The sequence below is a fragment of the Stenella coeruleoalba genome, assembly GCF_951394435.1.
Source record: "Stenella coeruleoalba genome assembly, chromosome: 2".
In the NCBI taxonomy this organism is placed as follows: domain Eukaryota; kingdom Metazoa; phylum Chordata; class Mammalia; order Artiodactyla; family Delphinidae; genus Stenella; species Stenella coeruleoalba.
Window position 1 is genome coordinate 177,699,520 of NC_137147.1, and position 13,648 is coordinate 177,713,167.

Below are 13,648 nucleotides of genomic sequence, written 5' to 3' on the forward strand. Positions count from 1 at the left end.
TGGCAGGACATATTTAAAGTGATGAAAGGGAAAAACCTACAACCAAGATTACTCTACCCAGCAAGGATCTCATTCAGATTCAACGGAGAAATTAAAACCTTTACAGACAAGCAAAAGCTAACAGAGTTCAGCATCACCAAACCAGCTTTACAACAAATGCTAAAGGAACTTCTCTAGGCAGGAAACATAAGAGAAAGGAGAAGACCTACAAAAATAAAACCAAAACAATTAAGAAAATGGTAATAGGAACATACATATTGACAATTACCTTAAATGTAAATGGATTAAATGCTTCAACCAAATGACACAGACTGGCTGAATGGATCCCAAACCAAGACCCGTATATATGCTGTCTACAAGAGACCCACTTCAGACCTAGGGACATATACAGACTGAAAGTGAGGGGATGGAAAAAGATATTCCATGCAAATGGAAATCAGAAGAAAGCTGGAGTAGCAATTCTCATACCAGACAAAATAGACTTTAAAGTAAAGACTATTACAAGAGACAAGGACACAACACAATGATCAAGGGATCAATCCAAGAAGAAGATATAACAACTGTTAATATTTATGCACCCAACATAGGAGCACCTCAATAGGTAAGGCAAATGCTAAAGGAATGGCTGATGAATGTGTGACAGCCAAAAAAGAGAAATATGTAGCAAGCAGGCTGAACTGAGATACACATGGTACTGACTTACTGACATGTCAACCACTAGAAGCAGGAGAACTCTATTTACATCGTTTTTAACTCTGCGTGATGGTAACTTCTAATTAGAATGCTGTGATTATTGTCACTTGGCATAGGAGAAAGGGATTCAAACTTTTATTCTCTGCATACCTTTTAGTGTCCCTCAGACAAGGTAAGTATTCCAAAACAGCTTTAGGAATGAATTCCTAAAGATGCCAATGTTCTTCTTCACAGCGCCACTGAAATCTCCAAATTGCCACATTTGAAAAAGTCAGATATTGATTTTTTTTTTAAAGAACACTTTCTCTGCCCTGGATCATTAACTTTTGGGGTTTGGACAGTAACTGTATGTTTAAGACACGTGCTAGGAAATACTGCAAGCAGTGACTAGCTTTAGCCAACCAAGAGGGAAAGGGGTATCCATTTACAAAGGGGTGGGACGTGGTAAAGGAAAGGCTACACGGATTGGTGAAGCACACTAAGGCTACAATAGGGGTAGAGGAGGAAAGCGCTTACCACCCTAAGTCCATACACTAGCCAGAAAGAGCTATGGCTAGAGGTGTAGAAGAAGGTCACAGGACTGCAGAGGTGGCCTTTGGTAGAGGATGAAGTCATCCCTAAACCACTCCCACAGAGAGGGATCCAGGGGAACAAATACCCCAAACTTTCTCTCTTCCCATTTTTTACTCTCATACCAATGACTTCCAGAATGTGACCCTGACCAGAAGCCAAAAGTTATGAGAATCCAACTAAGGAAGCACAAGGAAATCAGCCTCCTGGAGCACGCAGCAAGAATGAAAAAGGTAGAGGGTAGATCTGGAAGGTGAAATAGGAATACATAGCATAAGTGGAAAGCTATTCATGGTGCTATTCATCAGAATTATTTGGGGGTAACAATTTACTTCACTGGACTAATTTGATAGAATGCCAAAGTCAAGCAGTACCTCACAGTCCAACAAAAAATATCATTTTAAGAAGCAACCTAAATGTCCATCAACAGATGAATGGATAAAGAAGATGTGGTACATATATACAATAGAATATTACTCAGCCATAAAAAGGAAGGAAATTGAGTTACGTGTAATGAGGTCGATGGACCTAGAGTCTGTCATACAGAGTGAAGTAAGTCAGAAAGAGAAAAACAAATACTGTATGCTAATGCACATATATGGAATCTAAAAAAAAAAAACCCCAAAAAACAGTACTGATGAACCTAGGGGCAGGGCAGGAATAAAGACGCAGATGTAGAGAATGGACTTGAGGACACAGGGAGGGGGTAAGGGTAAGCTGGGACGAAGCGAGAAAGTAGCGTGGACATATACACACTACCAAATGTAAAATAGTTAGCTAGTGGGAAGCAGCTGCATAGCATAGGGAGATCAGCTCGGTGCTTTGTGATCACCTAGAGTGGTGGGATAGGGAGGGTGGGAGGGAGACACAAGAGGGAGGGGATATGGAGATATATGTATACATATAGCTGATTCACACTGCTGCACAGCAGAAACTAACACAACATTGTAAAGCAATTATACTCCAATAAAGATATATTTTTTTAAAAGTATCCCCTTCACAAATATCTGCAACATGCAAATACATCACCAGGATGGAAAGAATGAATAAACAAGGACTGAGGCTGCTATTGAAGATTCCCGCGTTTTCCCTCACAACACTACTGCTGTATGATTTCTGAAGATGAAAGAAAGATGACCCACTTTTCAAGTTTATGGAAAGAAATCTCCACATATGATATCCAGAGTTGAAAATAACAGTTTAGTGATCTTATACTATCAATTTTTAGAACTAGGATCCTATATGTTGCAAGGAATCAGAAAGAACCAATAAATTGAGTGTTCTCCATCTCTTAAAGAGTAACATTATATAGTTAGAGTGAGTTACAAGAGTGAAGGCGCTAGCATGGATATTACATCTGGTAAGATTTTTAAACCATATATGAATGGCTAGGAACCTCTTGCCTTTTAAATTCTTCTGACTCACATAAGCAGAGTTGATCTCTTTCTCCCATGTCCTTTGCACCACCCTAAATCCACTAAATATCTCTATCGCACTTACCTTTTGTTTTCATGTATTTACTCAATAAGTACTTCCTGGGCATCTGTTATGTGCAAGATATTGTTCTAGAGACCAATGATAAAAATAGTGAACAAAATAAATTTTCTTAAAAAAGTCCACATTCTCATGAAATTTATATTGTAATAGGGGATTATGGACAATAAACTCAATGTATGGGTTGAACTGTGTTCCCCCAAACTCATACGTTGAAACCCTAATCCCCAGTACCTCAGAATATGACTGTATTTGGAAATAAGGCCTTTAAATAGGGGATTAAATTGAAATGAGACCATTAGGGTGGGCCGAGTCCAATCTACTGGTATTCTTATAAGAAAAGGAAGTTTTTATTTACAGAGAGATACCAGGAGGCTGGCCTACATACAGAAAAGACCATACATACGGAAAAGACCATGTATGTACGCTTCATACATACAGCAAGAAGGCAAGGAGAGAGACTTGGTTTTGGTTTCAGAGAAACCAAACCTGCTGACACCTCGGTCTTAGACTTCTAGAACTGTGAGTAAATAAATTTTTGTTGTTTAAGCCACCTAGTCTACGGTAATTTGTTATGGCAGCCCTAAGAAACTGTACATCAAATAATACATATATTAAAATCATGTTGAAGTATAATGTACTTAGTACTGTGAAGAAAAATAAAGCAGGAATAGAGAGAAAGAAAGTATGTGAAATAGGGCTGCAATCTAAGTGGGGTGGTCAGGGAAGACCTCCCTGGGAGGTAAGAGTTGGGCAGAGACTTGAAGAAAGGGATTAAGTAAGCAATACACATATGGGGGTTTGGGAATGAGAAGAACATTCTATGCAAAGGGAAGGACAAGTGTGAAGGCCAGAGGTAGAGGCAGGCACGGTATGTTTGAGGAACAGCAAGATGGTCAGGTTGGTTGGAAATCACACACGAGTCACTCAGGAATCCACTCATGAAGGTGGCAGGAGATGAGGCCAGAAAGGTCACAGGAAATCTGATGGTAGAGGCCTTGCTATTCAAAGTGTGGACTTCAGACTGGCAGTATTGGCATCACATAGAAAGATTATTAGAAATGCAGATTCTCGGGCCCTGCCTCACACCTACAGAATCAGACTCTGTCTTAAAATAAAATCCTCAAAAGATCTGCAGACCTGTTCAAGTTTTTAACAGCTTCACTGAGGTATAATTAGTATGCCATACAGCTCACCCATTTAAAGCAGAGAAGTCAGTGGGTTTTAGAGTATTCGCAGATATGTGCAACCATCACTACAGTCAATTTTGGAACATTTTTACCATCTCAAAAAGACGTCTTGTACACTTTAGCTATCACCTCCTGCATATCCCATAAACGCTGGCCTACTGTGTCTTCATTTTCATCCATCTCGAGGTATTTTCTGGTTTCCCTTTCTATTGCGTCTTCGACCCACTGCACAGTTAAGAGTATGTTGTTTAATTTCTACAGATTTGTGAGTTTCTCAATTATTTTTCCTGAATATTCATCTTAAATTTCATAAAAATGTGGTCACACAACATACTTGGTGTTAGTTCTATTCTTTAAATTTATTGAGGTTTGTTTTATAACCTAGCATATGATTTACCCTGGACAATGTTTTGTGTGCACTTGAGAAGAATGTACATTCTGTTGATGGGTGGTGTACTCTATAGATGTCTGTTAAGTCTAGCTGGTTTATAGTGTTGTTCAATTCTACTATTTCCTTGTTGATCTTCTGTCTGGTGGTGTATCCACTACTGAAAATAGAGTATTTAAAATCTCCAATTATTGCTGAATTATTTATTCCCTTTGTCAGTTTTTCCTTTGTGTACTTTGGTGCTCTGTTATTAGATGTATATGTGTTTATAACTGTTATATCTTCCTGCTGGATTGACCCTTTTATGATGATAGGATCTGCTTTATTTCTACTAACACTTTTTGTTTTAAAAGTTTATTTATTTTAATATCAATATATCCACTCAAGCTTTCTTGTGGTTGCTGTTTGCAAGATATACAATTAAAAATCCTTTAACTTGCAATCTGTGTGTGTATTTGAATCCAAAAATGTATCTTCTGTAGATAGCAGTTTGATCATGCTTTTTAATCCAGTCTGACAGTCTCTGCCATTTGATTGCATGGTTTAGTCCACTCATATTTAATGTTATTACTGATACAGTTACACTTACCTCTGCCATTTTACTTTTTTTTTTTACATCTCATGTATTTTTTTGTTCCCCCATTCCTCCTTTACAGCTTTCCTATGCCTTAAGTGAATTTTTCTAATGTACCATTTTGACATCTTTAATAATTTTAACTATATGTTTAGTGGTTGCTCTAGGGTTTACCACACACATCTTATCAGAATCAGCTTTCAGTTTATACTAGCTTAATTGCTCTAATATATAAAAATATTACTCTTATATCAGTCTCTCCCCTTTTTCTTCTTTTTGTGGAATTTTTGTTATACAATATTACATCTATTAATGTTATAAACCCAATTACACATTGTTATAATTATTACTTTACCATTTGTAGTCATTTCCTTAGCCTGATGCAACTCTGCTCCCACCCATAACAGCTCCTTTGTGCTGGCAAATATATTACATGTATATTTGAGAAGTGCTCTAAGGACCTTGTAGTAGGCTGCTTTAAGAATTTTGTCTTTTATTTTGAGTGAAATGCGAAAACATTAGAACAGAAAAGTGACCTGGTCTGACTTACATTTAGAAAGGTTCCCACTGTCTACTTCATTGAGAAGAGTCTCTAGGAGAGCAGGGGTGAAAGCCGGAAGAGCAATTTAGAGATGTTGGCCACAACCCAGGAGTGGAATAAAGATGGCGCGGTCCAGGCTGGAAGTGATAGAGTGAGTAAGAAATGATCAGCTTCTGGGTATGACTTCAAGGTGGCCAGTGAGATTTAATGACAGACAATGGGATGGATAAAAAGAAAGGCGTCAAGGATAACTCCAAGCATTTAGATCTGAGCACTGGGAAAATAGACTTGCCATTAACTGAAATGGAGAACAGTGCTGAAGTACAAAGTTCGGGGGGTGGATCCAGGAGATCCCGTGAGATTTATAAGGATCACAAGATTCCTTATGAGTACCCCAGGGAGGTGATCACTGGGCAAAGGTCATAGAAACCTGGAAAGAGGTCTAGGCCTGAAATACAAACTTGGGAATCATCAGTATGTAGACGGTATTTAAATCCATGAGACTAAATGAGGCCCCTGAGGTCTGAGGATGAAAAGAAATGAGGTCTGAAGACTGAGCGCTGGAACACTCCAGTGTCAAAAGTGAGGGGAGATGCGGAGGAATCTACAAAGACTGAGAAGGAGAAACTAAAGTATTGTAACTATCTGACTTGTTTTTTTGTTGCATTGGTTTTGTTTTCTTTTCTATTTTTCGGCCGCGCTGCGTGGCATGCAGGATCTTAGTTCCCCGATCGGGGATCAGACCCGCGGCCGCTGCAGTGGAAGTGCTGCGTCTTAACCACTGGACCGCCAGGGAAGTCCCTGACTTTCTTAATATACTGCAAGCTGTTAAAAGAGTAGAAATAATTTCTTTATCATTGTGTTCCTTAAGCAAGAGTTCTCAACCCGTTCTCAACCACGCATCCTTTGAAAAAGCTCCCAGGGAGTATGATACACACCTCCAGGTTGAGGATAACTGTCTCTGTGCCTTTCATAGTGCTGGACACAGAGAAGTTGCTGTGTGTTTCTGAAACTGAAAATTAATATATGATCAGAACGTAAAAACACCCAAAGGTTTCAGATATTGGTTTTGAACTATGACGATAATTAGCCATCCGCCGTGATCTTACCAAGAAAAGCCATCCTGGTCCCCGAGTTACAATCAGGGTACAGCGGTTGCTGTACACGATAAAGCTACCTGTGTATATTTACATTACGGATGTTTAAGTAAAGTAAGGAACAAAAAGTGAGGAAAGTATATGGTATGTTGGAGGAAGATTGCTTTTAAGTAGCTTCGCATTTTAAAGTCAAATGCCTTTCTCTTCCTGTACTTGTGACTTGTAATTCTGTTCTCATTAAGGTTTGAACCATACACTAGTGAGAAAAAAACAGTCAGAATGTCATCCGAGCCCTGGCTCTGCCTTTTCTAACTGTCTGATGTTCTGCAAGCCATTCAACCCTCCGACTTCATCTCTTTCACTTGTGGAGTTAGAATAACAAAAGCTATTCTGAAGAAATACTGCAAAGACTGTAGATATACTTAAGTTATCTTGCATACAGTAGGTCCACAAAAATGGTAGTTGTTATTACCACTATTGATAATTTTGGTAATCATAATAATTGTCATTATGATAAAAATATAATATCATAAAGATTGTGAATTGAGTAGTCAATTAGTTATCCGTGGTTATGTGAAAAATTATGAAAAAAATTAGTGGCTTAGTTGTTTTACAACAATAAACTATTACTGCAGGTTTCTGTAGGTCAGGAATTCATGAGTAGCTTAGCAGGATAGTTCTGGCCCAGCAGCTCATTAGGATGTAAAGTCGAGATGTTGGTCGGGGCTGGAGTATCTACTTCCAAGGAGCTTCACTGACATAGGCGGTGCTGCTGTTGGTGGGAGATCTTAGTTCCTTGCCATGTGGACCTCTCAGTGTCCCCATGACATGACAGCTGGCTTCCCCCACAGCGAGCAATCCAACAGCAGGCAAGGCAGAACTATCAAATCCTTTTATGACCTGGCCTTGAAATCCCACATCGTTATTTCTGCGATATCGTATTGTTTACACAGGGCAGCCCTATTCAGTGAGGCAGGGGAGAAGCAAGTAAATACCAGGAGGAAATGATCATTGGGTGCCACCTTGGAAGTCTGGCTACCACAGATAGTAAAGAAACGATACCTTTAACGTATTTGAAAGTGGTGGGCAAAAGTATCAATGACAGATTTGCTTTCCTTCTCCATCCCACTTCTAAAATTGGAAAGAATGCCTAATGTGAATACACAATCAAGACTACAGTATAACGAGAAAGTCAGTGTTTCAGTTTTCCTCTGAGGGAAAAGTTGGTTTTGTTTCCACCGACAAACACTTATAATCAAATAATTCACGATTCCAATCTTCAGCATGGTAACAAACGATACTAAGCAACTCTTGCCACGTATTAACTAAGCAATTCAGACTAGAATTCCTCCAGTTCCCTTCTAGCATCAACAACCACACACAAAATATTTTATTTCCCACCTTGTCTTTAACTGGTTGCCTGACTCTGAACAAGGCATGATCCCACTTTTATCTTTAAACTGAGGAAATTAGATTTTTTAGAAAAACAAAACTTACACATAAAAAAGTATACAGATTAGAAGAATTTAAGAGACTATTCCTTCAAGCTCTTAAATTGTATGATGGTTTATTTCTTATGTATTCTTTGAGGCACAGAATGATGGCTAAACCACCTTTTGATAGACTTGACACAACTGCAAAAAAAAAAAAACTTTTCAGAGACTTCTATCATAGCCTCGATGTTAGCTCACCTGCCCCAACTTAAAAGTTTATACGAGCAAACACAGCCACTCCTTTGGTTACCAAGAGATACATCACAAGATATTAAGAACATACCAAGTTGGTATGAATGGCTGTTTTGTGTTAACTTCTTCTTTCTGACCTCAATACCAAGGAAAGGAAGTAGGGCTAGATTTTAAGGGCTAGTCCTTAAAAGCTGACCACAAAAGGCAAGTTAAAGGGTCAGAGATGAAAAGACAGACAAAACTGTGGGTATCTCTTTAAGAAGCAAAGAAAGCACCATAGATTTAAAGCTAGGTGAACAAGTCATACATCACTCTATGCCGAGAAAATCTTGTAAATGACCACAAGCTGTTTTTCCTGACAGACAAGTGAAAACTTAGGAATACTTGCTTTGTTAACAGGCTATCAAGTGGTATGTTCAGAGTCAGGTTTTTTGAAGCCTGATCTGCCATAATTTATACTTCTTCTTTTCAAGCTGCAATTCAGGTCATGCTGTGCTCTCTGAGATAATAAACAGGAAGAACGCTTGGGGCCAGCCTTCAATTCACTTTGCCTTTCATCCTGCAAAACAGAGCCTTCGAACAGACATCTTTAGGATGCCCCATTAAGATGATCCTTTCAGAAAATTCTCTTGTTCTCAGTAATTTTAAATGGTATGGCATGAAGTAGCTCATCAGACATACACACTCACCAAGCAGTGTATGGTTCAAGCCACACCCAGCCTATGCAAGCCTGGCTTCCAAACCTTAATTCTGAGAATCTGAATCTTACCAAGAAAAGCTATTTGAACACAAGCAACTTTTTCATGCCCCGGTGATTGCGCAGGAAGTTACAGGGCAGTGGCTTACACTCTGTCCCTAAGAAGAGCTCTAAATATCTCCTTTCCCTAGAAGTACTATTTAAACTACTCAAGTGTTCAGAAGATATAAGAGATTGCGGTTGTTTAAGAAAAATGTTTCCTTCCATCTTTAAGGAAGACCTGAAGGGCCTAGAGTCAACAGAATGATGGGAACGGCAGAGCTATTTAATACATATGGCGCAGAAATATCTGGTTGACGTCACTGATTGGCGCTCCGTTTCCATAGCATAGCTGTTGCTGTAAGCGGCATCCCAGCCAGAAACTACTTCCCCCACGCCAAGCACGCGCCAGCTCCACTCACGTTCTATTGGCCAAGCCCAGTCACATGACCCGAAACATCTAGGTAGGCTAGTTCCAGCCAGTGGAACGTGAATGGAAGTGATGTGTGTCCCCTCCAAGCTGGGTGTGCTTTCTCCATAGCACCCTCTCCTTCAGCAGCAACCCTGGGGTCACCTGTTGAAGATGCCTGCATCATAGGATGGAAAGAGCCAGAATCCCTGAGTCAGTACTCAGAGGACAGTTGCCTGACCAGGAAGGAACATCTATACTGAATGCTGCATGAGAGAGAATACAAGACTGTGTTATGACACTGCGTTAGGGGAGATTTTGTTGGAGTAGCTCATCTACCCTGACCAGGTGGTGGAAGCTGAAGAAATAGAGATGGACATTTTCTTGGGATCCAGGATCATCTGGGAAAATGGAAGAGGAACACAGGAAGAAAAAGGCACAGGAACAGAGGCAGCAAAACCTAAGATGGGGAGGAATGAGTTCATTTCCTGGATCAGCCCCTCTGAAGTATCTCCTCTTGAAAAACCAGCTCATTGGTCTGAAACAATGTGAACTAAGATGGACAACTTGGATATTCATACGGTCAACACTTTACAATCATATACACATAGCACAAAAGATTACAAATAATCTTTGCCATACTGAAAAATGCAAACTAGCAGTGATAAGATGGCTAGGTAGTATGTTACAGATTTTTAGAAAATAAATTTATTTATTTATTTGTGTCGGCATTGGGTCTTCGTTACTGCACGCAGGCTTTCTCTAGTTGCAGTGAGCTACTTTTCGTTGCTGCGCGCGCAGGCTTTCTCTAGTTGCGGTGAATGGGGGCTACTCTACATTGCAGTGCACGGGCTTCTCATTGCGGTGGCTTCTCTTGTTGCAGAGCACAGGCTCCAGGCGTGCAGGCTTCAGTAGTTGTGGCATGTGGGCTCAGTAGTTGTGGCTTGTGGGCTTCAGTAGTTGTGGCACGTGAGCTCAGTAGTTGTGGTACATGGGCTTAGTTGCTCCGCGGCATGTGGGATCTTCCTGGACCAAGAATCCGTGTCCCCTGCATTGGCAGGCGGATTCTTAACCACTGCGCTACCAGGGAAGCCCCGGCTAGGTAGCATTTTAGTTCATGATAATATTTTATCTGGGAGACACCTGGTCTTGTGGGATGGAGAAACCCAGAGAAACATTCAGGGAGAAAGAATGAGACAGGAAAAAACAGAAAACTTCAGATTCAAAGTAAGAGACAGAGCCAGAGAAGTGAAAGATAGGTTTCAAAAACGAGTTGAAGTTTATGGATAATTTTTTAAGAGCTACAAATTAGAGATGGTAGAGAAAATGCTTTGAGGATATAAGAGGTATATTTATTTATTCATTAGTTTAATCCCACAAATACTTACTAGCAACTACTATGTGCTGAGCCCTGTGACAGGCACCATGGACAGAACCACAAGCTCATGGTCTTGGAGCTCAGAGTCTTAAACAGAAAATAAAGACTTGTGATACAAGGTACCCCATCTTGATGGTCTTCCCAATGGCAACTGTTTAACTTCCTTTTATTGAAAAATGAAGTCAAGACCAGTGGGAGACAGAGCACCATTTCCCTCCCACTCTAGTGCCCTCTTCCTAAATTCCATTTTAGCATCTGAAATGGACAAATTGGCTGGGGAAAGAGAAAATTCTAACTCTTTAACAGACCATGAAAAAAACAGAGCTAGGGACTTCCCTGGCGGTCCAGTGGTTAAGACTCCACGCTTCCACTGCAGGGGGCGCCCGTTTGATCCCTGGTCCTGGTCGGGGAACTAAGATTCCACATGCCGCACAGAGGCAAAAAAAAAAAAAACAGAGTTAAATCATTATTTCTAAGAAAATGAAATTGCCTTTTATCACCACGCACCGAATAGCTTTCCTGATTGTCCCCTGTACGTCTGTAACAACAGTGGTCGCAGAACGCGCGGTTCCGGACAATAGACAATACAACTGAACAAATTAGTCTCCTGAGTGCAAAATAACACTTTCATAACAATGGGTAATTCATGCCTACTTTCTCTAGACCTCTGCAGAACAGAATAACAGTGCAGGCTAATTGCACGAGCTGGCTGAAAACTGTGCAGGTCATGAAAAGGCATCTCTCTAAAGAACAGTCGAGAAAAAGTCTTAGCGCCAAATCCAAACCCATAGGAACAAAGTGAGAGCAAACGTGAGACCATATGCCCAGGCCATCTCATTCGCGTGCTGCAGTTAACCACGTTTGCGGACGCCCATAAAGGGGGTGTAAGATTCTCTGCCTTGAAACACAACGTCACCTTCCGTGATGAAAGAACCTTCCGCCACGCTGACTCAAGCGCTTTGCTCCCAAGTACAGCTACGGGTCATGGTTACGTTAAGCACTTTTGTCACTCTGCGGAACAAAGACAGCTCGTATCAGAGACAGAGAGGTGAAGAGAGTCAGTTGAAGCTTTCACACACTGACTCACATGTCGGGCAAGGGATACAACAGGCTTGTCGCAGGGAACGGGGAGCAAGGACCAATTTTTCCAAGTTCTACTCTCGAGGCGTGGTGCCGCAAGACATGTGGAATTTGAGTCCCTCAGGAAAACTTCCAGCAAACAACAAGCAAAACAATGGCTCGAATATGATCAACACAGACGTGCAGTGCCATCTATAATGCACGAGCTGCTTTACGTCCACCTCAAGATTCAATGTATTTATTGTGCAAGAAAAGAAGCGTTTGCAACTGCTAGTTCTGGCCCATCTGCCATAAGCCAGGGTCCCGGCAAAAACAGTGGCCTGCTCAAACCGAGTCATTTGAGAAAAGCTTAAAGAAGGCACTTTTCCCAAAGTCCTGGGCTGGACGTAGGAAAATCCAAATACAGTATCAGGAAACCATTAGGAGCTCACCCCTAGGCTGAAGAGTCCAGTGGAGGGAATGAAGTGAAAAAGGAGAGTGAGAGACACTTAACAAAAGTCATGACCTTCGGGCTTCCCTGGTGGTGCAGTGGTTGAGGGTCTGCCTGCCGATCCTGGTCCGGGAAGATCCCACATGCCGCAGAGCAGCTAAGGCCGTGTGCCACAACTACTGAGCCTGTGCTCTAGAGCCCGCGAGCCACAACTACTGAAGCCCGCACGCCTAGAGCCCGTAGCCCCCGCTCACCACAGCTAAAGAAAGCCCGCACAGCAAGGAAGACCCAGTGCAGCCATAAATAAATAAATAAAGTTCCATTTTTTAAAAAAAATTACATTCAAGGCAAAGAGTAGCACTTACTTTCTCGTCTTGTTAGATAAAGTTTCCAAGCCGGCTTGAAGATTTTGGCATCTCTCTGTCGGTGGGAGGAACTTCTCGTTCAGATATGTGCTGTTTTGTGAAAGAGATTCAAAAAGAGATTGATTTAAAAGGAGAGCTTATGAGATACGGTTAACAAAAAGCAGATTGAATTGATAATGGGGGCCCAATTGAGGTCTGATTTTCATCCCTTTATTGGATTTCTCTGTGGAAAAGGAAATTGATATTTTCACCTGCAACAATGGGTCTAAATGAAAAAAGAAAAAAAAGTTTTTTTTGACATGATAAAGTCAAACAGAAAAGAACACTCCATGGGGGACTGTATTTTCATGTTCTCATACTTTAGGTTAGTATGTACAATGAACAAGTTATTGAATAGTTTTAATCATCGTGTGTGTAAGCAGGCTTTATTTCCAAAAGATGTCTCCAGCTAGGAAGCATGCAGACACAGGACATCTGTAATGCTCTCCCAAAAGAAGGCAAGATAAATCTGGTCTTTGATTATTACAGTAGCTGTGATATAAGGGTCTGTTGCTATTGTTTTATGAACTTGGAAGAACTGGAGTTGGAACAAAACCAAATCAAGCGAGTTAAGGAAATGGGTCATGGAGTCGGGCTGCCTAACGAGCCCTGCGGACAGGTGTGCTACTGAACTGATTGAGGCCTCTGTTTCTGCATCTCTAGTCCTTACCCCATAGTGCTATTGTCATGATATATACACGATAGAGGGAACAATGAAAAGCACCTGGTACCACGCCTACCACAGTAAATGCTCAAAAATATATCAACCACCACTTTCCCTACACTTCGAAAACATGCACACAACTCCAACTTCCTGGTAGTGCGTCTATTTAATCATCCTGAAGGTATCTGCTGAGGATCTAATATGTGCTGGGAGCCACGCACAGGAGACTCGGGATACCGAGCTGGATAACACAGCACACAGTCCCTTTCCCTAGTGGAGCCTGCAGTCCGGTTAAAGAGAACGATGTCTATCAAC

The 13,648-nt window shown here is 41.0% G+C and overlaps 1 protein-coding gene across 8 annotated transcripts in view; it reads right to left on the reverse strand.

Moving 5' to 3' along the window:
* ST8SIA6 (ST8 alpha-N-acetyl-neuraminide alpha-2,8-sialyltransferase 6) overlaps positions 1-13,648 on the reverse strand; it is a 231,900-nt gene that overhangs the window by 44,662 nt on the left and 173,590 nt on the right. For all 8 annotated transcript variants that reach the window (XM_079913333.1, XM_079913339.1, XM_079913335.1 and 5 more), the window contains one exon: positions 12,631-12,720. In XM_079913333.1, coding sequence (XP_079769459.1) covers positions 12,631-12,720 — 90 coding nt within the window. The remainder of the gene's footprint in view (positions 1-12,630; positions 12,721-13,648) is intronic.